At 46.9% G+C, this 25,855-nt stretch overlaps 1 protein-coding gene across 1 annotated transcript in view; it reads left to right on the top strand.

Annotated features, from left to right (window-relative positions):
• The first annotated feature begins 6,917 nt into the window (after window positions 1-6,917).
• Window positions 6,918-25,855, top strand: part of LOC138246543 (lens fiber membrane intrinsic protein-like) — a 137,943-nt gene continuing 119,005 nt past the window's right edge. The window contains exon 1 of the mRNA XM_069201206.1: window positions 6,918-6,983. Within this exon, the coding sequence (XP_069057307.1) occupies window positions 6,947-6,983 (37 nt within the window). The 5' untranslated portion in view covers window positions 6,918-6,946. The remainder of the gene's footprint in view (window positions 6,984-25,855) is intronic.

The raw sequence follows: 25,855 nt of genomic DNA, 5'->3' as shown, positions 1-25,855 counted from the left end.
GCTAGCCGCGGAGCATGACGGGAGCTCCTATGCGGCCTCGATCCGGTGGCGTTGTCCAGCTGGGGGGGTGGTTGGGAAACGGAGACAGCGCAGAGTGACGGCACTACTGAGGGGAAGGCTGGCTGTAAGGGATCAGAAGGCTGTAAGCAGGAGACTGCTGGCTGTTCACTCTATTTTGAACACCCTGATTTTGGGACTACAACTTCCCGGCTCTTCTAATAGCCCGTTGGCAGGCGGACCTGCTTAGGAAAACTCCCATTTTGACTCTGCAAGGGAGAGACCGCCACGGTGTATGATACACGAAGGTGAGGCATGGGTTGCTTCAAGAGGAAAAAAAGGTTGGAAGAATAAACAGGGTATCTTCTGTCAGGATGTGGCCTCGCCACACCATGCAGCGCTCTCCGCATCAATCTATCGGTGCAGGACCATCTTCAGCCAGGGCACCCAGAGTAGCGCGCATTGGTAAAGTAAAGCGCCCTGCTCCCTCGGACAACCACATCAACAAGGCTTTACCTTTAGACTCTGCCCTGCCATCAACTATAAATTTATCTCTCAACTCCACTCTGCCCCTGCCTCACAACTCACCGTCTTCCACGATTAACATGACAAGTTTGCACCTCAGCTCTGATCTCAGTTCTGTCTTTTTATCGCAGGAACCAAGAATTTCGGTACTTGACCCAGATCCCAATCTCGGATCTCCTGGCAGAGGTTCCAACTGCTTATTCAATCATCCCCTAGCTGGCACTTTGAACCCTCCGGCAGCCAGGTCTCCGATATGGATATAGCTCCTAAACCGTTATATCCTCTGTTTGGGAATGGGTCGGGGAAGGGCCAGAAGGATAACACTCCTTCACTAATCAATGATTCTATTTCTGCTCCTCAGACAGATAGCTCCCCATTGTACGACCCAGTCATTAGTGCCAGGGGTAGCACAGCAGTCGGATCTCCTCCTTTTGTTACCACTCTTAATGGATCCTCCGAGGCAAACAATCAAACAGCAGCCCTATTTCAGGAGCTAAAAGACAAGACAGACACAGGCACTCCACCAGAAAGTTTACTCCTTCAGATTTTAAGGGAACTAAAATCTCTGAAAATTTCACAAGATGATGCAAACCATAGAACTGTGTCACAATTAAACTTAATCTGCAGTAATATGCAGCAACTTAACTCATGAATTAAGGATGTTGAGCAGTGAGTTTCAGATCTTGAGGACGTGCGTATGTCTACAGAGCCTTCCCTGGCAAAATGTCAGGCAGACTTGCTAGATCTTGAGATCCGGCTTGACAATGCTGAAAAACGCTCACGCAGATCTAACTTGAGATTCACAGGGGTTCCCGAAGGGCGTGAAAATGGTCAGATAGTGACAGACTTAGTTACTGCTCCTATTCAACATCATGTTTTGTTAGATCCAACAAACAAGCACTTAGATCTTACTATTATGCGGGCCCATCGGGTCCCCGCTATACAGCCTTCCAACGCTGAATACCCTCGCACTATTCTTGTGAATTTTGGTGATTTTCGCATCAAGGAACGGATTCTCCAGCAAGCAATTAAGAGTAAAATCCACCAGATTCCTTGCGACTATGCATTTAAAATTTTCTCAGATATGTCGGTGGTCGCTGCGCACCGGAGGAGAGAACCGAAGGCGTTGATCCCGGCATTTCAAAAGGCTGGGGCCCAGGCTGGGCTAGTGCAGCAATCTAAGCTTAAAGTTTTTTTTCAGGGTCACGCTAATTTTATTCGTATTGTTGATGCTGCTAAGTCTTGGCTCCATGTAATTCAAAATCCTGAGCAGTCAAGACGGACAAGCGGGCGGGGAGAAGCTGGGGTGGAAAATTATAAGGGAAAAAATATAACAGAAGGGGGGGGCGAGACACATTCTGCACTAAGAGGGAGGATCTCGTTGTATTAGAATGGCAGATTGTACTGAGAGCGACCACAGCGCACTTCCAGGGTAGTCATACTTTAGCCCCTCGCTGGTCTTTGGCTTTGGGTGCTATGTCAAGGCACCAGGTTTGGGATGAAGGCTGTATAGGGGCGGGAGTGGTCTAGGTTGGCCCAGACAGGAGGGCTCCAAGTATTGGCCACCAAGGGTGAGGGATGGGGCGGCAGAGAATGGGAGGGGAGAGTAGGATGTCAGGATCTATTTTTTTTGCCACTCCAGAACGCTGTTACACTTATTATTATAGAATTTTTCAGCCCATAATGTGGGCAATATCATTCAAAGTAAGTCAAGGTTTAAATCAATGGCAAGGTTGTATTCTCCATTAAGAATACTGTCCTGGAACATCAATAGATTAAATAACCGTAGGAAATGGGCCACAATTGAGAAAATTGCTTCAGCAATTCTTTTGCAGGAGACTCATATGCCGGCTAATAAAGTCTTGGTCTTTCACATGTTTAGAAAGATGGTCAATTTTAAGGTGGTCGCTGCAGCCTCAGCGGCACATAGAGCTGTTGCGGTCTTTATAGCCAGAGGCCTCAGTGCACAGCCACTTGATTTTTTTTCTGATCCTGGAGGGCAATAGTGCTGGGTGCAGTGTTTGATTGCCAAAGAAAGATTTATCTTTGTTAGTTTTTATGCTCCCTTGCTAGATGACCCAGCTCCCTAATGTTGGGATGTTTCAATCACTTTTGCAATTAACAGGCAAAATCATTATTGGAGGAGATTTTCATTTTCTTCAGGATCCAGTTTTAGATACTACTGTCCGGGGCAAGAAACAGCATAAACCCAGAGTTGCAATTTTTTTTAAAGATTACGTTAGGGTCTTGATGCTCTGTGATCCTTGGAGAACGAAATTTCTTAATCGGAGGGAATATGCCTGTATCTCAACTCGATTTAAAAGCTCCTCGCGTATTGATTTCTTTCTGATATCAGAAACATTGTGTTTTAAAAACTCAGTCGATGCAGCACTCGGGCCTATCAGACCATGCCTCCCTAGTCCTAGAAGTGTCTCTCTTTTCCAAAGTCACTAGAAATCAGACTACAAGGTGGGCCTTCAACCTGCAGCTTCTCCAGGATGAAGGATGGTTATAGAATTCCCGGGATGAAATAACTACATTTTTTTAACGTAATCAGGGATCTTCAACCCCAGCTGTAATTTGGGATTCATTTAAGGCCTTCATCAGGGGCTGGGTAATTGCTAAGGAAGCTGCAGATAAACCTTATCTGAGACAACAAATTAGGACACTGGAGGAGGCAGTCCAAAGCTGTTTAACTGCTTACCTACATGCCCCTTCTGAAAATAATATACAGTCCTTCGAATCTGCTAAAAAGGCATTGACCAATAACTTTTTTAAGACGGTTGATACAGACTATCGGGCTTATAAACAAAAGGTTTACGAAGAAAGTAATTTCACAGGTAAATTCTTGGCATGGCAAGCTCGAGATCGAGCTTCTGGGAATATTATACATGCTTTAAGATGTCCTGTTACCGGATCTAGACACACTGACCCCAGAGCTGTGGATGAAATTATGCTGGAGCATTATAGAAGAATTTACAGCCATGCTCCGAACATTCACCCTAGGGCCATTACAGAATTCCCGGGAAGACTGGACATTCCCAGTCTTACAGAAAAAGACAGTGAGGCTCTGATACAGCCATTCACGAAGCCTGAACTTCTTGACATGGTTAAGAACCTCCCCACGGGGAAGGCTTGTGGACCAGATGGCTTTCTGGACGAATTTTATAAGGCCTTCATTAAACCATTTGTTGATGATTTTTTGGTTTTAATTAATGGCCTTCTGGTGGGTAAGCAGATTCCCAAGACCTGGCATTTAGGAAATGTGGTTAGCTTCCCTAAGAAGAACAAGGACAGGGAGGACCCTAATGCATATCGTTCAATTTCACTGTTAAATACAGACTATAAAATTATTACTAAACTCCTCGCTAACAGGCTAAATCGGGTAGTTAATAAACTGGTGCATTCTGATCAAAACTGGTTTATAGCAGGTCGGCAACTTGCTTCTAATACACACTTTCTGGCTGAGGCTCTGGACTATTTTGCTTCTAATAATGTTCCTGCCATCATTATTTTACTAGGTGCGAAAAAGCATTTGATTTGGTTGTATGGGACACACTTTTTGCAGTACTTGCTAGATATAAGGTGCCATCCCAGATCATTGCTCTAATTCAAAGGCTCTATCTACACTCGGAAGCGAATATTATTATAAACTCCAAGTGCGTTGGTCAACTTCAAATACAACAGGGGACTAGGCAGGGCTGCCCTCTATCCCCGATACTCTTTTTTTTAGCCTTTAGCCATTAAAATTAGACAACATAATCAGATACAGCCTCCTTTAACATTTATAGGGAAGATTAATCTCTACGCGGATGACATTATTCTGTTTCTAGATGAAGAACGTATCTCTCAGGAAGCGGCTCTTAATGTATTCTCTGAGTCTGAACAAATCGGTGGCTATAAGGTCAATATGACTAAGGCTGATATTATTTTGTGCAGCACCTCTTCTAATAAACTGTTCCTGAGTTAAGATGCTGTGTGAATCCCAGGCCCAAGAGATACTTAGGGATTTACTTCTTGGCTAACATAGGAGACCTGTACTATGCTCCACTACTTCTGAAAACTCAGGCTTTGTTGACTCGTTGGGGATCTCTTCCCCTTTCTATACTAGGTCGAATTGCGTTAATTAAAATGTCGATTTTACCACTGTTCAATTTTCTCTTCGCTGCCATTCCGTGTGTTCTGACATTTTTTTTTTTTTAAATTGGAGTTTATATCGCGCCCATTTGTTTGGCAAAATCGGAAGGCTCGAGCCGCATTAAATATACTATATGTGCAGAAAGAAAAGGGTGGGTTAGCTCTGCCTAATTTTAAAGAGTATTTTTTTTTTTTTTTTGCGCATTATTTCTCTAGCTTTAAAATAGATCAATCGGCAGGCTGTGGGTTCTTCAATGATTTCCGTGAGTTAATATGCAGGGAGCATAATATTCAGAATCCAGCTCTCTTGGCGAAATCTCCAAAAAAAGTGCGTTATAAGATTCTTAAATGGTTCTTTAGGAAAAATCTGACTTTTTCAGAAAGTATTCTATTCCATTTCTGCATTTCGATACCCCTCTTGCACAGATCACGTTATGTTCTGGTACTTAGCTCAATGCAGACTTAGCAAGGAGATGGGAATACGCTGGATTCAGTAAAATTGGGGATTTTCACGCTAATGATATCTGGGAGACTCCCTTAAATATCCTGACTGCTGTTAAAAATGACTTTCTCTTGCTGGGATCCTATAATACTTTGCTATACACTCTGAGGGATTTAGATGTCAATTCTTTTATTAATGCCCAGTCGTTGATCGTAGAACTGGTAGATCCTCCTGGGATAAAGTCTGTGGGGTCATGGAGAAAGCTCTTGTCAGACAGGGATAAGGCCAATCCTGGGATAAAAGCGCAAAGGAAATGGGCTCGTCAGGAGGGCTTAGATCCTTTGAGCGAAGGCAGGGAGAGAATTATTCATCTGAATTTCTCTGTTTTCAGAGGGGCAAACTGGCATCGAATGATATTCTTTACCAAATGGTTATTATATCAGACTCCGCAGGCCTTATCCCGTATGGGACATGGTTGTCCCGACCACTGTTTTCGCTGTAAGGAAGTAGGGGTGGCGGGCTGGACACATGTCATTGCGACATGTCGATGCATACAGGAATACTGGTCTGGAATATTTACAATGGTAACAACCATGGCGCAGGTATCCATAACTCCCAGTATCTGGTTGATGTGCCTAGACTTCGACTCTGAGGCTAGTCTCCCTTCTAGGTGGGATAAACTTGTATTTATCGCTACTGTGGTCGCCAGATCTCTTCTGCTAAGAAACTGGCGGTCTGAGCTCTCTCCCACTGCTCAAGAATGGCGGTGCAAAATGACGCAAGTCAGGAATCAGGAAATGAGATACGCTAACAGAGCAGGAAGTGGTAAAACATTTTCTTTGATTTGGGATGATTGCTTCTCAGATAAATTTGGGTGAATTTGTCTATGGTTTAATTTTCTATGGATTACACACAGTTATTTATGTTCATTGTAAGTGGCAAAGTATTGTTTTTGTTATTATCTTGATTGATCCTGACAAAGAGGGGGAATTTAAATTTAATAAAAAGAAAGAAAAAAGAAAAAAGAAACAGGCTCAGAAACAGGAGGTGTGAAGTCAAAAAGTTTAGAGTGGGCCAGGTTCAACAGACAGTTTCTCACTACTATTGCAAATTATATGGCACTAGAATCACTAGTTTAGTGCTGCAGATTGAAGACTATCTGTGAGAAAGTGGATTATTAGCTGGAGTGGATGGTAGTCCACAAGCAATAATGTCACTATCATTGTTAGGTAATTTAAACCTGAGCTAGGTATCTATGACACAAAGCAGACAGGCTTAATTAAAAGAAATGTGTAAAGCTTTTAAATAGACAAAAACAGTTAAGAAGTTGAAAACAACACACACTAAAAATCCCATTCCAATGTATACAAAGAGAAATATTTAATGAGCAAAATGACACCAAAACGACAAAAATCCAATAAAGATAATCAGAGATGTGAATTATTAAAGTTTTTAACAAAAAAAGAGTGAATTGTTTCTTCTGTGTCAGTGCAGCACATCTGGGGCTTTCCTCGTGTGCCCGAAGTGTTGGTAGTTCGAAGCAAAGAGGGTGTCTCGCTATATTTTGCCCGACACAACTTTATATTCTTCACTCAGGACAAAAGAAGTAAACACGTTGGCATTAATTCGAAGCACACATGCCGAGAAACAATGAAGAAATAGCACAGGACGAAAGGATGACGTTTCCGACGTTTCCGCTGCTGCTCTCTCAGTTTCACTTTCACTTTCAGGGATTTCCAGGAATTCGCACAGTTTCAGTTTCCTCCCAGTGTTGTGTGAAGCTCACAGGGGGCGGGGGGGCAGAGGGAGGGGCTACTAAACCCAGCAGCTGGCAGGGAGCACGTAATGCTCCTCACATCAGCTACGAATGCAAAGACTGCAGGTATGTCCGCAGCAGCACCCCGCTTCCAGGCGCTATAGAAAGGGCCGCTTTGCAGCAAATGAAACTCTCGAGTTTCCTCTTCTAAATAGTTGGATCTTACAGTTCTGTTTAGACTCTATTTTTAATTCGTAGGTTTATTTGTTCTTTTTTTTGCTGCGCACCAGTGAAATAGAGAACCTATATATATCTTTCAGGCAGCGCCTCCTTAGTCTGTTGTCACTCTAAGCACTTGTTTATAGTTCGCTGCGGTTTTTTGGGTGGGTGTGGGGGCTGTACACGTGTCTCTGTTTATAGCTGCTCTTTACTGTGACAGTATTGTTTCTATTCCGTTTTACTGTGCACAGTCTATGCTTATGCATCTCTGCACACGCTTGTCTTACTGTATGCACACGCATGCTTCTCATTCACTGTACAGTGTTGTTCTGCGCACCCCCGTGTTTGTGTACACGCACACACTCGCTCGGGTGGTAGAGGACACGTGTGCTTTTATTCACCATTATTTGAGCACACGCTTGTGCTGCCATATTTACAATAATGTACAAAGACGTGCGTTTGATTGTGTACACAGACCTCGACTCCTGTACACAACCACACCAGTTTCACTTCTGTCGTTGTAGACGTGTTATTGCATAGACGTGTATTTATTTACCCACGCGCACGCGCGTCACACGCACTGTCTCTGCCACTCTTAGCGCTTGAGTTTCAGATAGCAAGAAATGCCTGTAAATGTGAAACTAAAAGCAAACTGCACATGTATCATGAGTCACGCCGTTGCTAGGCAGAGAAGGAAACGCACTCGAGGTTCGAGCGAAAATCCGAGGACCCTAAGGCACAGGGACCCCCCGCACACAGCTGCTCCCAGGTGCACAGAAGCCTTTTCAGACAAGGATTACACGGGGAGGCTTGGAGCTGTTTGACCTGCGGCGGGCTGCGCTTTTATAAGTCAACAGGCGGCCCTGACAAGTCAAGCCTACCAGAGATACTCCTGCTGTGGTGGTAAATAAGATCCCCCCAGCGCCTAGATACCCTCAGGGATGACAAGCGGCGCTCTACAAACCCACTTTACATTACACCTAAGAGTAGACCGGGACTCACCCGGGAAGCAGGTGCCAGTAACTATGGATCCATCTATAAGAACATCAGTGGAGACAGAAAACACACATATGTCCTCATCTGTTTAGCTTAATACTTGTATCTGTCTGTGATATTTAGAGAGTGTGTTGTTCATCCATGGACATTTGCTGCTTAGAATTCCCCTCCATAGTGCCTACAACAGGTGCTATGGTGGATAAAGCTAAGCTTTCAGAAGCTCCTTACATTTCACTATCTGCGCTTCCTTGCGCAGTTCCACTGGGGAGGGTTCCATAGCCTTGCTGCCGCCACTGAGGAGGCCTGTCCACCTCTGTGCTTATCCTCCAAGGGTGGATCTTTCAAGGTGGCAGAGGAGACCACGCAGAAGTAGAATGGGACGCGAGAAGCGGGAACTCTTTATCTGGAGACGGTCTGCTACTAGCAGCCGTCCCATGAACCGGGCTTTTTAGGTTTATATGTAATAGACTCTGACGCAGGAGCCTGTAAAGTGCTGCTGGGCTGCCCTGGTTTAGTTTATTCCAAAAAGGGCATCACCTAGAAAATACGCTGCTTATACTGCCTTATACTATGGGTGAAGAAATGTCAGGGGATGTGCAAGTGCTTGTTATTAAATATGTCCTCTTGTGCACCAGAACCTAAGTTTTAAGTTTGCTTATTTTGACATTTCCCCCATTACACTATGGGGTAGATTTAAGAATGGTGACAGTGCAGCGCCTCCTTTCTTGAGTCCCTCAGCGCCCCCTACAGCCACCATGGGTGCGCCCTATTTAAAATAGGGCGCACCATGGCGCAGGATAGGGGGGCAATAGTATTAACATTTTTGACGCTATTGATATACTGTTCAGGGTTAGCACCAAAGTTTTGAAGCTAGCCTGGAACAGTACAAAGGGGCCCATTGTAACCAGTTGCTCTGATCAGCCATTAAAAGTAGCCGCAAACATTGAGGCTGTGCCATTTTTGTGGTCCCCCTAGAAGGGGAACGCCCCTTTTGCATACATTATGGATGGCGTATGCATAATGTGGCACAAAGGATTACAAAGTGGTGCAATGCTTGCATTGCGCCACTTTGTAAATCTGGCACGGTGATTTTTGAAGACTAATGCCACATTAGTGTAAAAAAAAAAAATTATGCTAATGTAGCGCTTCTTAAGTGTGGGCCTATATCTGTAATTTGTGGAGTTAATAATTTCTGTAAAACAACAAACATTGACAACACCAGTGGGTTTCAATCATAAAACCTACTGGCTTTGAGAATGTGTGTTTTTTTTACTAGATGGCAGTCTGTGCATGCACATCTTTGAATAATTTCGTCTTATGATTTTTTTCGTCAGAAAATCCACCGTGCCCAATAATGCCAGCATCTTGCAATTGATTTTTTTTAAACAGAAACTCTTTCAAAGGTGGCGCCTTGCATGCATATGCATGTGCATTCACTGGCAACCATGTTTGAACGGTTAAAAAACATTGTAAAATGGATGCCCGCTAACACAGTAGGTGGATCTCACAGTGTGAGATGCTAAGGGGCAAGCAGCTCTAGAGGATGCGTATATTTTAATGAAGAGAGTGTTCTAGCTTTCGGAGAACCAGATCAAGCTGGTGTTGCCCTAGGCATACGCTACAATGTACCCTCTAGCCAATGTGCATAGGACTAGGAAAGCCTTATTGTTGCTGTGTTTTACGTAATATCCGAAGAGATCCATATCATTTTGCACAGCACATGCTTCTCCCGGGGCCTTTTGGCAATGAATAAAAGATGTTATTTTTACCCAACCCAATGGGACTCACTTTATTGACTATTGCAGGATTAAAGGCAGAGAGGAAGAGCCTGGATTCAAAGATAAGACCATAAGGTCAAACACAGATCCCTGGTGTGGATGGATTAGTTCGATAACCCACCATAGCCAGTACTATATCGTAGTACTGACTCACTTATGTCGTACCTACTCACTGTGTCCTCTATATTTCATGTGCCCTGTGACTAAACAATTTTTTCTTTTTAAGTAAAATTACTGTCTAATTAAGTTTTGAGTTTCCACCCTACCCACGTCCCTGACTAAGCCACGATCAGGCTCGACCTCGCTACCGTGAGGTTCAAATTGCTGAAGTGGCGTATGAGGCCAAAGTTTTGGGATCAGCAGTAAAGTGAAGTCACAGGATATAAGTGGTCAAAGACTCTTATTATGATAAGTGCCCACAGCAGATAGGGCCACCCTCTAGCAACTCTGCAACAACACCCTAGAACTTATTTGCTTCTTTGTATAGATGGGATTATATCGGGGATAAAGTACACCCTGCTGTATATTTACGGATGTTGGAAGTCACCAAGGAGTTCCATAAGCAGATAAAGGAACAAGGCTGAAGGCTGAGTTCCTTTATAGGGTTATGGCACTCAGAGGTGACTTCCAATATTCTCATCATGTAAGCAGGGGTAAATGAATCCCAAATATTACATGGTCACGCTATCAACTTTCCCACAAACCACTTCAAACCTTGCTGCGTCGCTCTTTCATATGAAAGAGTGAGCATGTTTGCAAACATGAAAAATAAAAAAACTCTAGTGCAGAAGTAAACACATCAGAATCCTGTTAGATATTTGTTGCAAAACAATAGTAGAAATAGTTAAATACATCACTTTTTTTTACAAAGTATATCTGCAGTAGCTCGGAATGTGTTGAAACATGCAGAAAGATTCTAGCTTTTCTCTAAGGAAAGCAAAAAAACTAACGTTCTCTCAGCTTGTCAATGTAAACTAGAAAAATAGAGCAGAAGAAAGAAAAGCAGTAACGCTCCGTGACTCGACCTGCCTTTCACCTCGCCCGCTGGCTCTGGCAGCAGGCATTGTGACGTCAGAACTCGACTGTGATAACTTATAATAGTAGAGTTTTAACATTTTCTCTTTATAATCGGCGACTGGGTGCAAAAGACTGGCATTTGTACAGGGATTACAGAATCCCATGCATTATAATGGAGAAAATGAAATGGACTACGTTTTACCTTGAAGTGGCGACAGAGGTAATTTCTTAGTCATTGAAGCTGAAAAGAGGTTATTTCCATGAGGAACTTGTTACTGTATTTTGAAGCATTTCCTATGTGTTGTGGGGCAGGTTGTTGACTGTGGTCTCTGTCCATGGTGGCTTTGACGTGGTTGTTTGAGGACCGCAGAGACTATAACATTCCAACTGAATAAGTCGGTTTCAAGCATCTTGCACTTCGCTCACTCCTCAGTGGTAGCTGTCAAGGTTTACGCCAATAGCTGATAGGTTTGTGGCTTACTTACTCTAGGACTCAATAACTTGTATTCAGTCATCTCAAGGTTCAGTCAGAGAATTCCATAGCACAGAGTAGGCCTTTTAGTTAAAGCAAAGAAGTTAAAATTAAAAATAAAACAAAAAATCAAGGTGATCCTGGCAACTTCATAGACTTAGGTAGAAACCCAAATACATATATAGCACTTACACAGTAAGGTACAGTTTCACAGATGACACCATCCAATGTTATTCTCTGGGCAAAAGCTCTTTTGTCCGTAGCAGATTCCATGAATTGCTCAGTTACTTTTCAAACTTTCTGTAGTTTATCATTGGTTTAAAGTAGATACAATAAACTAATCACATCGTGCCTATACAGACCTATTTTTTAAGATGAATAACAGTTATTCACTCATTTTTCATTTAAAGCAACACAGAAATATTTGTATTACTTTATTCATTTCCTATCCTTAAATTGTGGACAACGGATCGAAATGTGTGATGATGATAATGATTGATTAGTGAATGTCACCGTAGACACGCGTGCTTCTCATGGTCTAGTCCATGCCTCGAGTCTCCAAAGACTAAGGCCCGATTTACAGTTTGGTGACAATTCAAAATTCCCCAATTTCTATGGGAAATGCAAAATACAGAGCAGACTCCATTGGCTTTCATAACATGATTTCTGCACTAGCAGAAATTGAGGAGGTGGATTCTCCACTTCATTTGCCACAATATTTAGCATTTTCTCCAGAAATCAAGGGATTTATAGTTACTAACAATGTCTAAGTAAGGTCCTAAGACAAGTACATGTTGGACTAGTAACAACATGAACACTTTTTTGTCCTCTCCTTCGTATAGGAGAGATAAATATGGGGGTGAAATTATGTTTTAGACTTTAGTAAAGATAAACATAGATTAGTTTAGTGCTAAAACAGACTCAGTGCTTCCCAAGACAATCAGTGGTTACACTGGGCCACAATGGTATCAGCGAGGGTTGTTGTTCTCTAGTGTCCTGGAATCTCTATCTTGGGTATTCTAAAGCTGGTTACCAAGTACCTGTTTAACACCAAATTCTCAGGATAGTAATCATTGGAGGCTGACTCGGGTAGGTGCTGTGGGCAATAAACCTTGAAACCAGCCAAATATACCAATTACACTCAATCAAATACTTTCCAGCCATTGACTTTAGTAAGAAAAAACAAAAAAACATAACGTTAATGGATAAATACTCCATACAAAATTAGAACTAAATACAGAATCCGCTGTGACTGACCGATTTGCCACTGTGCCTCCTATCTTTTCCTCCCACCGTATCGGCCTCTCTTTCTCTCTGCCTTTGAATCTTCTCCCTCAGTACTTTCTGCTGTATTTCACCTCTCTGCTTTTTTTCACCTCTTTCTCTTCTTTTCACCCTTGCTCTGCTCCATGTTTCTGTTTCATGCTCTTTCTGGCCCTCCACCGCTCCTTATCTCTGAATCACGCTCCACTTGCTCCTTGCCCATTTATCGATCCCCTGCTTCTGGCATCCTGCCTCCTCCCAGCCCTGCCTACATCTCCCTGCTCTACTCCCGCTACCCAGGACCTGCTTAATAGTAGCTGCTGCATGGATACATGCAGTGTGCACACCACTGGCTCTCCAAAAGCAACCCTGTCCGCCTCTGTCCATGCATGTAGTGCTCCCATCGCCAGAAATCCTGGTACTTCCCTCACCTCCTCCTACTGCACCACACACCACCCAATGAGCACTACTCTACTCCTCCTGCAAAGGCTCATGCACTCTCCTGCACCCCACAGTCATCATCACCGCACCAACACCTCACTGTTAGAAATGGGGTCTTTGGTTGACAGTAAGGTTACCCCCTGTTCAAGCAAGGACCCTCACTCTAGTCAGGGTAAAAGAGAATCACCCTCAGCTAACCCCTGCTCACCCCATTGGTAGCTTGGCAGAACAGTAGGCTTAACTTCAGAGTGTTAGGTGTAAAGTATTTGTACCAACACACACAGTAACTTAATGAAAACAATACAAAATGACACCACACAGGTTTAGAAAAACAGGAAATATTTATCTAAACAAAACAAGACCAAAATGACAAAAATCCACAATACACAAGTCAAGTTATCAATTAAAAATCAAAAAGAGACTTTAAGTAGTTTCAAACACACACTAACACTGTTAGCAGGAAAAAGTACCTTGGGTGCGTCAAAAATAACCCCGCACAGGCGAGTGTGTGACAAAAAGGGCTTGCGATGCGTCGATTCCACTCACGAGCAGGACCTTGCGTCGTTTCTCCTTTCCTCAGGTCGGGGCACGTCGTTCCTTCTCTCCGCAGGAGAGCGATGCGTCGATCCGGTCAGCACTCTCAGGTCTGGACAGGCATTGCGTTGTCTTTACACGCCCAGCGGTACTTACGTCGGAAATCCAGCCGGGCGATGATCCAAAAACCACGCAGCGCGGGTTGCAATCTCCCAGCCTCTGTCAGCGATGCTGCGCGTCATTTCTCCTGCTCCATGCATCAATTCTTTGGTCGCATTTCTGCCGAGCTTCGATTTTCAGCCACGGAGCTGGCGGCGCGCCGTTTCTTCAGCCGCAGATCGGAGACGCGTCGATCTTTTCACCGCACAGCGCTCTGTGCGTGGGTTTCCTCTTCTTAGGCTGCCAGCTTCTCCTTCCAGGGTCCCAGGAACTGGATGGGCACCACAGGGCAGAGCAGGAGTCACTCCAGAGACTCCAGGTGCTGGCAGAGAGAAGTCTTTGCTGTCCCTGTGACTTCAAACAACAGGGGGCAAGCTATAAATCAAGCCCTTGGAGAGTTCTTCTCAAGATGGAAGGCACACAAAGTCCAGTCTTTGCCCTCTTACTCTGGCAGTAGCAGCAACTGCAGGATGGCTCCACAAAGCACAGTCACAGGCAGGGCAGCTCTTTTTCCTCAGCTCTTCAGCTCTTCTCCAGGCAGAGGTTCCTTTTGTTTCCAGAAGTGTTTTCTAAAGTCTGTGGTGTTGGGTGCCCTTCTTATACACAATTTCTCCTTTGAAGTAGGCCTACTTCAAAGTAAAGTCTCTTTTGAATGTGAAATCCTGCCTTGCCCAGGCCGGGCCCCAGACACTCACCAGGGGGTTGGCGACTGCATTGTGTGAGGGCAGGCACAGCCCTTTCAGGTGTGAGTGGCCATTCCTCCCCTCCATCCTAGCACAGATGGCTCATCAGGATATGCAGACTGCACCCCAGCTCCCTTTGTGTCACTGTCTAGTGTGAGGTGCAACCAGCCCAACTGTCAAACTGACCCAGACAGGGAATCCACAAACAGGCAGAGTCACAGAAATGGTATAAGCAAGAAAATGCTCACTTTCTAAAAGTGGCATTTCCAAACACACAATCTTAAAATCAACTTTACTAAAAGATGTATTTTTAAATTGTGAGCTCAGAGACCCCAAACTCCACATGTCCATCCGCTCCCAAAGGGAATCTTCACTTTAATCAGATTTAAAGGTAGCCCCCATGTTAACCTATGAGAGGGACAGGCCTTGCAACAGTGAAAAACGAATTTAGCAATATTTCACTGTCAGGACATATAGCACACATTACTATATGTACTACCTTAACCATACACTGCACCCTGCCCTTGGGGCTACCTAGGGCCTACCTAAGGGGTGTCTGACATGTAAGAAAATGGAAGGTTTAGGCCTGGCAAGTGGGTACACGTGCCAAGTCGAATTTACAGTGAAAACTGCACACACAGACACTGCGATGGGAGGTCTGAGACATGATTACAGAGCTACTTATGTGGGTGGCACAACCAGTGCTGCAGGCCCACTAGCAGCATTTGATTTACAGGCCCTGGCACCTCTAGTGCACTTTACTAGGGACTTACTAGTAAACCAAATATGCCAATCATGGATAAACCAATTACATACACATTTTGTAAAGGAGTACTTGCACTTTAGCACTGGTTAGCAGTGGTAAAGTGCCCAGAGTAACAAAAACTGCTAAATCAGAGTCCAGCACACATCAGCAACGTGGGGAACAGAGGCAAAAAGTTAAGGGAGACCACGCCAAGGATGAAAAGTATAACACTCACTCTCTCATATGCACACAAAATAGCCACCTCCTGTTAGAAATGGGGTTTCTGGTTGGCTAGGGTATGCACCTCAGCCAGGCAGAACTTACCCACTCTAGTCAGGGCTTGGGAGTTACACGTCCAAGATAACCCCTGCTCACCCCCTTGGTAGCTTGGCACGAGCAGTCAGGCTTAACCCGGAGGCAATGTATAAAGCGTTTGCACAACACACACAACATATGTGACGCAATATCCCCACCACAAAGGAAACACAACACCAGATTATATGAAAATATACTGTATTGTACACAAGGCAATTATCTGACCAAACATCACATATCAGTACTATCCTGCTACCTTAGCAGTTGTCAGAACGTTACACATTAGTTACTCTGCAACCTAGCAGTAGTCACACATAACACACAGGTTACTCAGTATTCTGCAACATAAGCAGTAGTCAGGAAAACACGTTATTACATCACAGCACTTGTCATAAGAATATCATAAAATGCCCATAGTAGGAACATTAGAAAACATATGGCAAGTTAGAAAAACATATTAGCAAGCATGTCCATAAAAGGAACATTTGCATACACATATGTAAAAACATCAAACGCAGGTAGGTAATATATGAATCAAACAAAAGTCTGTAGAAAGAACTTTGGATTGCAACTATATTGGTCCTTTAAACAGTACCTGGTTGGATGAAGGCACCTCCAGTGCCTAGAAGGCGAACAATGGGGCCCCCGGTGCTCCTATGCGCAAAACAGGGGCCTCCCTTATACTCTGGGGTCAGAGGAGGGCAACATGCACCTCCTCTCTTTTATAGAGAGGCCCCTCCGGTGACTGTGATTACTGGGGGCCCCCCAGGGCCTCAACCGGCCCTCGTGAGGGGGGTCAAAGCCAGCAAAAACAACTTAGGGCAGGAGGGGGGCACCACGCACCCCCTCCAGTTTAATGACAGGCCCCTCCTGGGACCCGCAATCTCTGGGCCCCCCCCGGGCCTCTACTGGCCCTTCCACCAAGTGGGGGAGGGGGGCCCACAATAATGCCCGTTTTACCTAACAGCAGAAAAGGAGCGTCCTGCTCCTAACGCAGAGGCCAGGGGGAAGGGGGCACTCCCCGCGCCTTCCCCTGGTCCTGCCGTGAAGCCACAAGAAGATCAGACCCCTCCTGGGGCCCAAGCAGACATTCGCCTGCACCCGATGCGGTGCGCGAGTGTTCTTCCAGCTTCCCGGGCCACTATGGTGATCTTATTTAAAGGGGCACAATGCAGCAAGGAGCCTACGAGCTCCCAGGGCTCCATAAGCGCGCTGCAATCAGCGCTATGGCAGCCGCAACCACGGAGAAGTGCCCCTCGTGAAGAAATGGATGCAGGGGTCAGGGGCCACAGCACCCTGCCCCTGGGAGCAGAATCTTAAGACAAGGTCCTCAGGTGGAGGGCCCAGCTACAGGCCAGCACAAGGGAAAGGCAGCAAGTGGCAAGTCCTTCACAGTGACCAGGCAGGTCACAGGTCAGCATAGCAGCAGCAGTCCATGGCGGTTCCTGGTGAGTCCTTTCAGCCTTTGGTGTCCAGTTCCAAGATGATTCCAAGAGTCTCCAAATTGTGGGGAAAAGTCCCCTGTACTTATAGTCAGTTCTTACAGTGTTTTACAACAGTAGGGAGAGGAGGTTCCAGCGAGTTACAACTGGTTCTGGGAGTGCCCCCTCTCTCCTTTCAGCACAGGCTCCAAACATCAGTGGCGGGTTAACAACCCTATGGTGTGAGGCCAGGGCACAGTCTTTACAAATGCAGGTGTGCCCCGCCTCTCCCTTCTCTCAGCCCAGGAAGACTATTCAGTATGCAGATGCACCTCTGTGTCACCTCCACCCTCACTGTGTACAGGCTGTCTTAAAAGTATACACAAAGCCCCAACTGTCACTCTGCCCAGACGTGGATTGGAGTCAAGCTGCAAAACACCAGAGTCATAAGCACAGATAAATGTGCACTTTCTAGAAGTGGCATTTCTGTGATAGTAATAAGAAATACACCCACACCAGTAAGCAGCATTTATTATCACCATCACAACCATACCAAACACGCCTACGCGACCCCTCATAAATCAGACAATACCCCTTACACATAAGGCAGGGCATTTCTAATGCAATCCTATGAGAAGGCAGCACTCACAGCAGTGAGACACCAGTTAGGCTGTTTGTCACTACCAGGACAGGCCACGCAACTTGGCACATGTCCTGCCTTTCTACATACATGGCACCCTGCCCATAGGGCTAGCTAGGGCGTCCCTTAGGGGTGACTTACATGTAGTAAAAGGGGAGTTCTGGGCCTGGCAAGTAAGTTTAGATGCCAGGTCCCTGTGGCAGAAAACTGTGCACACAGGCCCTGCGTTAGCAGGCCTGAGACAGGTTTGAAAGTCTACTTCAGTGGGTGGCGCAAGCAGCGCTTCAGGCCCACTAGTAGTATTTAATTTACAGGCCCTAGGTATAGAGATACCACTTGTACAAGGGACTTATAGGTAAATTAAATATACCAATTAGGTATAACCCAATCATACCAGCTTTAGATGGGAGAGCACCTGCACTTTAGCACTGGTCAGCAGTGATAAAGTGCTCAGAGTCCTAGAGCCAACAGTGAGAGGTCAGAAAAACCAGGAGGAAGGAGGCAAAAAGACCGGGGATGACCCTGCGTAAGGCAAAAAGTCCAACACAACCCCCTACCAGCCAAAAGCCAGGGGAGAACAATGAATAACTTGATGTACTTCCCTGATTGGGGCGATAGAACAAGGACCCAGGCCCACAACAGCAGGGGCATGTTCCAGTACTACGCCTTCCTGACTCCACTTGGATCTCTCTGTCAATGCTTCCCAGGCAGCCTAGACCAACCCACTGGTGTTCTCGAGCTGCCAATGGCCAGAACCAGGCCCCAGGCCATCTAGGCGCCTCTGGTCTCTGAAACCACAACGAGTGGGGGGCGGTAGCCCCAGGTGCAAAGCAACCTGTCTCCACTCCATTTCCAATCAGTTCAGGGGCTCTACCCTTCCACTGATCCACCAACCTAGGGTCCGCACCCATAGGTTCTACAGGGACTAGAGGCGAGGCTCTCCTCCCTTGACCCCTCCTTCTAGGATCCCGCCCTCCTCTCCTAGGAGGGGTATCACCAGAATCCCCACTTGCCAGGGTGCTGGGTGCAGCAGCCCTGCACAACTCTCTCACCAGCCCAGGATCACTACCTGGCGACTGACCACGAAACCTAGGGACGACACCCTTGGGTTGCACCAGGGTCCGGGGCGGGCTTTCCCCTCCCTGAACCCCACTTCCAGAGTCCTGCGTCTCCCCACCTCTGGAGAAGCCACCAGAAGTTTCACACGGGGGGTGAGCACACTAACCGCCGCCACCAACCAGGTCAGAGCTTACCACCTGAGTCTGGCAATCCAACCCAGAGTCACTACCCTGTGGTTGAACCACTGCCTGGCGCACCAGGACTTCCTTGGGAGCACACCTACTCTCCATCAGGTCAGAGTTTACCCCCTGAACCTGATCATCCAACCCAGAGTCACCATCCTGTGGTTGAATCCTTGCCTGGCGCACCAGGACTTCCTGGGGGGCACACCTACCCCCCACTGGGGAAACACCTTTCCCAAGGGCCACACAAGAGTCTGGCTGGTGCAGGTCTCCTGACCTCTGCCCATCTGACAGAGTCTGGATTCCCCCCAGCCCAGAAATGGTCTCACCAAGGTCATTCCTGGGGGGCTCTGCTCTCAGAGCGGTCCCCTGACCCTCCAGGTTCTCTACTGGGGCCCGCAGCCCCCTCTCAACCCTATGCCTGGATTTCCGCCTCCTCCGCTGTAGAGCGAGACTACCAGACACCAGGACCGGCGGAACGCTATCACCAGCCACCCTCCCAAGTCCTAATGACAAAATGGGATCCTTCTGAACAGCTGGCCCAACGGCACAGGCTAGGCTCACCTCCTGGCGTTCACTCATGGAACCCTCCAGGACCCTGGACTAGAGCTCGGGTACCCTGCGCCTCAGCCCAACTCCCATTCCGTCTCCTCTGAGACTAGACATGGGGTGCCTTACCCGCCCCAATACACTGGGACCTACCTGGGACACAAGCCTTTCCCACCACACCTGGTTGGGAAACACCTAGACCACTCTCATTAGGAACACCCCCTAATGCCACACCAGACCCTCTGGTACGCAACCAGAAGTCTGCCTCCTTTGCAAGCTCCCTGGGGTCAGAGAGCTCACACACTGACAAGTGTTGGCGTAACTCTGAAAAACAACAACGAAGCAGGTGCTTTCTGACAATCAGATTAAACAGCCCTTCAAAATTGTTTACTGTGCTACCCTTCACCCATCCATCTAGTGCAATGCAGCAATCCTCCACAAACTCCTCCCAAGACTGGTGGGACAGTTTCTTACCACCCCTAAACCTTTTTCTGTATTCCTCAGGGGAAAAACCATACTTCACAATCAGTGCATTCTTTACAGCGGAGTACCCCTCCCTGTCACTCCCTTCTAGAGTCAGTAGGGCATCCCTCCCCTCCTCAGGAAAAAAACTCCCTAGGCCAGTTCCCCAATCCTTCTCAGGGATCCTGCGCTCTACCAGGGCCCGCTCATATTCCTTCAACCACTGACGTATGTCACCCCCCTCTTGGAACCTAGGTACCAGATCTATGGGTATGTGAGGAACATCTTTGCTACAGCACTCTACATTGCTGCCACCACTGAACTCCACCTGCAGCTCTGGTGAGTCCAGAACCTTCAGACTGCACTCTAGAGTGAGTCTTTCTCTGGCAAAGGCCCTCTCCGCCTCTGCCATCCTCTCCTGTACTAAGGCCTTCTCTACCTCAGCCCTTCTCTCCTCAAGAGCTAGGCGTGCTAACTGTAACTTCAGGTCCCTCTCTTCCCGCCTATCTTTTAGCTCATCCGGCATCAAGGAATGAGAGGTAGCCCTGCTTCTTACACTGGACCGAGCAAGGGACTCCCTATCACTGGGGCCTTCCCTGTCAACTGGCGTCCCCACCCGGTCATTCTCACCCTCCTGATCAGTCTCTCTACCACTCTCTATGGATGAGGTCTGGAAGCCCTCCCATTGGGAACCCTTGCTACACTCAGGATCCTCTGGGTACCCCCTAAGCACACTCCCTCCCTGGGTATATGTCACAAACCTTTCAAAGAAATTCAGAGATCTCCTGAGGTCCCCTTCTACAGGCAGCCCTCTCTCTCTACAGAACCCCTCTAATTCCTCCTGCATGTAAAACGGCAGGTCCTCTAAATCAAAGATAAGCCCCATCTTGAAAAGGTACAAATAACTCAAATGTGACAACCACAATACCAAAGCGTGAGAACTGAAAACAGGAAAAATGACCAAAGAGAGAAAGTTAAGAGAAGCCAAACATGTAAAGTTCTAAACGCAATCCTTGTAGTGAAATAATGAGTCACAATGGTATTGTGCAAGCGCAAGTCCTATCCTCACCGCTGACAACCAATGTTAGAAATGGGGTTTCTGGTTGGCTAGGGTATGCACCTCAGCCAGGCAGAACGTACCCACTCTAGTTAGGGCTAGGGAGTTACACGTCCAAGATAACCCCTGCTCACCCCCTTGGTAGCTTGGCACGAGCAGTCAGGCTTAACCCGGAGGCAATGTGTAAAGCGTTTGCACAACACACACAACATGTGTGACGCAATATCCCCACCACAAAGGAAACACAACACCAGATTATATGAAAATATACTGTATTGTACACGAGGCAATTATCTGACCAAACATCACATATCAGTACTATCCTGCTACCTTAGCAGTTGTCAGAACGTTACACATTAGTTACTCTGCAACCTAGCAGTAGTCACACATAACACACAGGTTACTCAGTATTCTGCAACATAAGCAGTAGTCAGGAAAAAACACGTTATTACATCACAGCACTTGTCATAAGAATATTATAAAATGCCCATAGTAGGAACATTAGAAAACATATGGCAAGTTAGAAAAACATATTAACAAGCATGTCCATAAAAGGAACATTTGCATACTTTTGTACCTGGCTTTTTGACAGGGTCATCCCCAAACTTTTTGCCTCCTTCCTCCTATTTTTTCTGACCTGTTGTTGTTGGCTTTTGACCTCTGGGCACTTTACCACTGCTAACCAGTGCTAAAGTGCATATGCTCTCTTTGTAAATTGTACTATTGATGGGTTTATCCATGATTGACTATTTAATTTACTTGTAAGTCCCTAGTAGAGTGCACTACATGTGCCTAGGGCATGTACATTAAATGCTACTAGTGGGCCTGCAGCACTGGTTGTTCCACCCACTTCAGTAGCACCTTACCCTTGTCTCAGGCCTGCCATTGCAATGCCTGTGTGTGCAGTTTCACTGCCACTTCGACTTGGCATTTAAAAGTACTTGCCCAGCCTAGAACTCCCCTTTTTCTACATATAAGTAACCCCTAATGTGTGCCCTAGGTAACCCTTAGAGCAGGGTGCTGTGTGGGTAAAAGGCAGGACATGTACCTGTGTAGTTATATGTTCTGGTAGTGTAAAACTCCTAAATTCGTTTTTACACTACTGTGAGGCCTGCTCCCTTCATAGGCTAACATTGGGGCTGCCCTCATACACTGTTGAAGTGGCAGCTGCTGATCTGAAAGGAGCAGGAAGGTCATATTTAGTATGGCCAGAATGGTAATATAAAATCCTGCTGACTGGTGAAGTTGGATTTAATATTACTATTCTAGAAATGCCACTTTTAGAAAGTGATCATTTCTTTGCACTTAAATCTTTCTGTGCCCTTCAATCCACGTCTGGCTAGGTTTAGTTGACAGCTCCTTGTGCATTCACTCAGACACACCCCAAACACAGGGTACTCAGCCTCACTTGCATACATCTGCATTTTGAATGGGTCTTCCTGGGCTGGGAGGGTGGAGGGCCTGCCCTCACACAAAGGACTGCCACACACCCTACTGGGACTCTGGCAGACAGGATTGAACTGAAAGGGGGCTTGGTGCATTTCTTAGACACTCTTTGAAGTCACCCCCACTTCAAAGGCACAACTTAGTATAAAACAGGGCCACTGCCCTACCTCATCAGACACTTGCTGGAGAAGAAACCTGAACCAGAAACTACATCCTGCCAAGAAGAACTGCCTGGCTTCTCAAAGGACTCACCTGTCTGCTTTTCTACAAAGGACTGCTGCCTTGCTGTTGGCCTGCTGCTTTGCTGAACTCTTGTCTGGCTGTAAGAGTGCTCTCCAAGGGCTTGGATAGAGCTTGCCTCCTGTTCCCTGAAGTCTCAGGACCAAAAAGACTTCTCTCTTTCACTTGGACGCTTCGTGCGCCGAAATTTTCGACGCACAGCTTGTTCCGCGGCGAGAAAAACGCCGCACACCGACGCGACGCCTTTGGGACGACCGAAACTTTGACTCACGGCCTCGCAAGGACAACGCCGCCCGACGCGACGCCTTCCGTGAGAGTGAAATTTCGACGCACAGCCCCGCGGAATGACGTGCAGCCGGAAAACAAGCAGGAGAATCCATGCACAGACCCGGGACATCTGGTAATCCCCGCGATCCATAGAAAGAGACAGTCTGCGGGCCGGAAAATGACGCACGTCTTCCCCTGAGTGAAAAATAACGACGCAAGTCCGTGTGTGAAGGGGCGCAACCGACGCACACACCATTTTTCCTCCTGTAGAACGAAGCACATCTCCCCGCGTGAAAAATAACGACGTAAGTCCGTGTGTGAAGGGGCGTAACCGACGCACACACCATTTCTTTCCACGCATCTCCTCTTCTGCGGCCCTCAGCGGAAATTCCCACCAGAAACCAGGTACTTTGTGCTTGAAAGAGACTTTGTTTGCTTTTTAAAGACTTAAGACACTTTATATCACTTTTCAGTGAAAACTTTACAAATTCATATTGCATCTTTAATCGTTTTGACCTGCAAATACCCAGATAAATATTATATATTTTTCTAAACACTGTGTGGTGTATTTTTGTGGTGTTATATTATGGTATTGTATGATTCATTGCACAAATGCTTTACACATTGCCTTCTAAGTTAAGCCTGACTGCTCGTGCCAAGCTACCAGAGGGTGGGCACAGGCTGATTTTGGATTGTGTGTGACTTACCCTGACTAGAGTGAGGGTTCTTGCTTGGACAGAGGGCAACCTGACTGCCAACCAAAAACCCCATTTCTAACACATACACATATGTACAAACATCAAACGCAGGTAGGTAATATATGAATCAAACAAAAGTCTGTAGAAAGAACTTTGGATTGCAACTATATTGGTCCTTTAAACAGTACCTGGTTGGATGAAGGCACCTCCAGTGCCTAGAAGGCGAACAATGGGGCCCCCTGCGCTCCTATGCGCAAAACGCGGGCCTCCCTTATACTCTGGGGTCAGAGGAGGGCGACATGCACCTCCTCTCTTTTATAGACAGGCCCCTCTGGTGACTGTGATTACTGGGGGTCCCCCAGGGCCTCAACCGGCCCTCACGAGGGGGGCCAAAGCCAGCAAAAACAACTTAGGGCAGGAGGGGGGCACCACGCACCCCCTCTGGTTTAATGACAGGCCCCTCCCGGGACCCGCAATCTCTGGGGCCCCCACGGGCCTCCACTGGCCCTTCCACCAAGGGGGGGCCCACAATAATGCCCGTTTTACCTAACAGCAGAAAAGGAGCGTCCTGCTCCTAACTCAGAGGCCAGGGGGAAGAGGGCACTCCCCGCGCCTTCCCCGGGTCATGCCGTGAAGCCACAAGAAAATCAGACCCCTCCTGGGGCCCGAGCAGACACTCGCCTGCACCCGATGCGGTGCACGAGTGTTCTTCCAGCTTCCCGGGCCACTGCGGTGATCTTATTTAAAGGGGCACAATGCAGCAAGGAGCCTACGAGCTCCCAGGGCTCCATAAGCGCGCTGCAATCAGCGCTATGGCAGCCGCAACCACGGAGAAGTGCCCCTCGTGAAGAAATGGATGCAGGGGTCAGGGGCCACAGCACCCTGCCCCTGGGAGCAGAATCTTAAGACAAGGTCCGCAGGTGGAGGGCCCAGCTACAGGCCAGCACAAGGGAAAGGCAGCAAGTGGCAAGTCCTTCACAGTGACCAGGCAGGTCACAGGTCAGCACAGCAGAAGCAGTCCATGGTGGTTCCTGGTGAGTCCTTTCAGCCTTTGGTATCCAGTTCCAAGATGATTCCAAGAGTCTCCAAATTGTGGGGATAATTCCCCTGTACTTATAGTCAGTTCTTACAGTGTTTTACAATAGTAGGGAGAGGAGGTTCCAGCCAGTTACAACTGGTTCTGGGAGTGCCCCCTCTCTCCTTTCAGCACAGGCTCCAAACATCAGTGGAGGGTTAACGACCCTATTGTGTGAGGCCAGGGCACAGTCTTTACAAATGCAGGTGTGCCCCGCCTCTCCCTTCTCTCAGCCCAGGAAGACTATTCAGTATGCAGATGCACCTCTGTGACACCTCCACCCTCCCTGTGTACAGGCTGTCTGAAAAGTATGCACAAAGCCCCAACTGTCATTCTGCCAAGACATGGATTGGAGTCAAGCTGCAAAACACCAGAGTCATAAGCACAGATAAATGTGCACTTTCTAGAAGTGGCATTTCTGTGATAGTAATAAAAAATACACCCACACCAGTAAGTATCATTTATTATCACCATCAAAACCATACCAAACACGCCTATGCTACCCCTCATAAATCAGACAATACCCTTTACACATAAGGCAGGGCATTTCTAATGCAATCCTATGAGAAGGCAGCACTCACAGCAGCGAGACACCAGTTAGGCTGTTTGTCACTACTAGGACAGGCCACGCAACTTGGCACATGTCCTGCCTTTCTACATACATGGCACCCTGCCCATAGGGCTAGCTAGGGCGTACCTTAGGGGTGACTTACATGTAGTAAAAGGGGAGTTCTGGGCCTGGCAAGTAAGTTTAGATGCCAGGTCCCTGTGGCAGAAAACTGTGCACACAGGCCCTGCGCTAGCAGGCCTGAGACAGGTTTGAAAGTCTACTTCAGTGGGTGGCGTAAGCAGCGCTGCAGGCCCACTAGTAGTATTTAGAGATAAAATGGGTATAGAGATACCACTTGTAAAAGGGACTTATAGGTAAATTAAATATACCAATTAGGTGTAACCCAATCATACCAGCTTTAGATGGGAGAGCACCTGCACTTTAGCACTGGTCAGCAGTGATAAAGTGCTCAGAGTCCTAGAGCCAACAGTGAGAGGTCAGAAAAACCAGGAGGAAGGAGGCAAAAAGACTGGGGATGACCCTGCGTAAGGCAAAAAGTCCAACACCTCCACACACCTATAAAGACCAATCACCACCCATACATCATGCCACGCTCACCTGCATGTTTCTCGTCACCCACTGGCTCACCAAACGCACCTCGGAGATCTGCGACCTGCTACACATGCATACTCCGGACCTGCTGTTCCTCACCAAAACATGGCTGAACTAT

Source organism: Pleurodeles waltl, chromosome 7 (assembly GCF_031143425.1).
Source record: "Pleurodeles waltl isolate 20211129_DDA chromosome 7, aPleWal1.hap1.20221129, whole genome shotgun sequence".
Taxonomy (NCBI): Eukaryota; Metazoa; Chordata; class Amphibia; order Caudata; family Salamandridae; genus Pleurodeles; species Pleurodeles waltl.
The sequence above is the reverse complement of the archived record's forward strand: the minus strand, read 5'-3'. Positions and strand labels throughout refer to the sequence as shown.